General features: G+C 41.6%; 1 protein-coding gene across 4 annotated transcripts in view; it reads left to right on the top strand.

Moving 5' to 3' along the window:
* The window catches only part of LOC102215088 (phosphatidylinositol-binding clathrin assembly protein-like), a 34,172-nt gene extending 32,097 nt beyond the window's left edge, over window positions 1-2,075 (top strand). For all 4 annotated transcript variants that reach the window (XM_013912748.1, XM_013912746.1, XM_013912747.1 and 1 more), the window contains 2 exons: window positions 132-233; window positions 946-2,075. In XM_013912748.1, the coding sequence (XP_013768202.1) occupies window positions 132-233; window positions 946-960 (117 nt within the window). In that variant the 3' untranslated portion in view covers window positions 961-2,075. The remainder of the gene's footprint in view (window positions 1-131; window positions 234-945) is intronic.

The raw sequence follows: 2,075 nt of genomic DNA, 5'->3' as shown, positions 1-2,075 counted from the left end.
CTTTTTATTTGTTCTTGTTTCTAATGTCTCTGTAAAGCACTTTGAATCACCTTGTTGTTGAATTGTGCTGTACAAATAAACTTGCCTTGCCTTGCCTAAATTAATACTTATCATCTCTTTTTCCCCATCAGCCTCCCCGAATGGGCTCCATGATGATCACACAGCCTACTATGATGTATACTCAGCCTGCGATCAGGTCACCCAACCCCTTTGGGCCCAATCCTGGTGCTCAGGTAACCGATGTCTGCGTCTACAGTATACGACTCGTCTGCGTCAGTGTCCACAATGTTACTATAATTATTATCTCTAAGTTCAAGAGGTCGATTAAGCAGAGCGGGTTGTTGTAGTCAACAGTCAGTACTTCACACTTGGCTGGACTAGTTTCCACGTCTCCTTTAAACCATGATGGAAGCACAGACGTGTGCTACATGCGCTGGAGTTTGTTTGTACTTTAGCTGCAAATTTGGTTTGTAATAGATTTTTTTAAACTTTGGCTACATTGTCAACACACAAGAGTTTGTGTTACTAAACCTGCAGACAGTAACACACAAAAGGGAAAAAGTCTTCAGGTAATTTTGCGATGTGTTATTTGTGTTTGTCCCAACGAATGTTTCTCAGACTGAATCTCACTTCAGTGAGAGTGACTGACACCGAGCACGCTGCATGGCTGTATTTTCATTAAGTTATTGGTCATGTGATTATAATGCATGGCTTACACACACACATATCAGCTTTTTGTTCCATTACACCATCTGAACATAAATCTTCTTAAATCCTGTGTCCAGGTAGGAACAGGTGTAAAATCCACTCCCACAGTGGACCCTACATGTTAATCTTTCCACAGTGTTCCCCAGTAAAAGCAGGTGAACCCGTCTGCACTCACATCGCTGTGTTTGGATGGTGTTTTCTTAAATTCTGCTCTATTCTTGTTTCATGTCCTTCCAGATGCAGTTCATGTAACCAGCCAGAGGAGGCGTCGTTCACATCTGAGGATGATTCGCAGCAGAGTCGATTATTCAGGCAAACTTCCTGTTTGCTTCTAATGAACTCGCCTCTCTGAGAACGAACGGCTCAGAAAAAGACGTCTTGAATAAGAGCTCAGTGACTTCACACAGGATCACAGTGGCTGTGGACGTTTCACAGAGGATGTTGTGCCTCTCTGATTAAATCCAAGTCGTAAAAGGAGAGAAAGCGTGCTTGCTGCCATTTCAAACCATGCAAACCGGACATTTCCTGACTGTCTTTGATTAAGAGAAACTCAACCTCCATAGGAAGAGCTTTTTGATGTCACTGCTTTATCTGCTGGGAAAATCACGCTGCTTTGTGACCACGCCTCCTGCTGTTTGATTTGTCTGTTTCGTTCCTCCTGTCCGGGCTGGGAGAGTCGTTTCTTTCAGTGATCGTTTATGATTAACCTCTTTAAGCATCCTCATATTAGCAAAACAAGCAAACTCCTGTTATGATTTATTGTTTGCAGTAGACATTCATTGTGTATTGTTTGTATTTATTTATAATTACCACAGACTGAGTTGCATTAAAAACAAAAACTGCTGTCTGACCTGCTGTTAGGGAGCGTCTTCAGGTTCATAATTATTCTTGATTGGATTTTGTGTGATTGAGATTATTTAAAAAACAAAAGAAGTTAATATAAAGAGATGTTTGATGTTGGGGCACTAAATAGTCTTTGTATTCTGTTCTGTGGCTCAGAAACACTGAGATGAATGTTAACGTAATAATTCACTAGTAGCAGCAAACGACTGGACTCAGTTTCTATGAATCTGGTGTTTGACCATCATTCTGCATGTAGTCATCAGGACAGTGTTGCACTGAATGCTCATTTATGCTTTTGATGCTTGGCATTTACTCTTACATCAAAGGTGTGTCTGTGTGGGGGCAGGTGGGTGTGTGTGGGTGGGTGTGGGTAGAGACATAGAGTTGCTGTTGATCAGTGCTCTGTGTATGTAGAAGTCATGCTGCCAGTCACAGGATGGGTGGTTGCAGGTATGAAAGATTGTTTAAACATGACCTGACTGCATTAGCTTTGTCACTCAGATTATAAAGTACACATTTCCACA

This window comes from Pundamilia nyererei, unplaced genomic scaffold (assembly GCF_000239375.1).
Source record: "Pundamilia nyererei isolate P.nyererei 1_Seehausen unplaced genomic scaffold, PunNye1.0 scaffold00099, whole genome shotgun sequence".
Taxonomy (NCBI): Eukaryota; Metazoa; Chordata; class Actinopteri; order Cichliformes; family Cichlidae; genus Pundamilia; species Pundamilia nyererei.
This window is presented reverse-complemented; position numbering and strand designations above follow the sequence as displayed.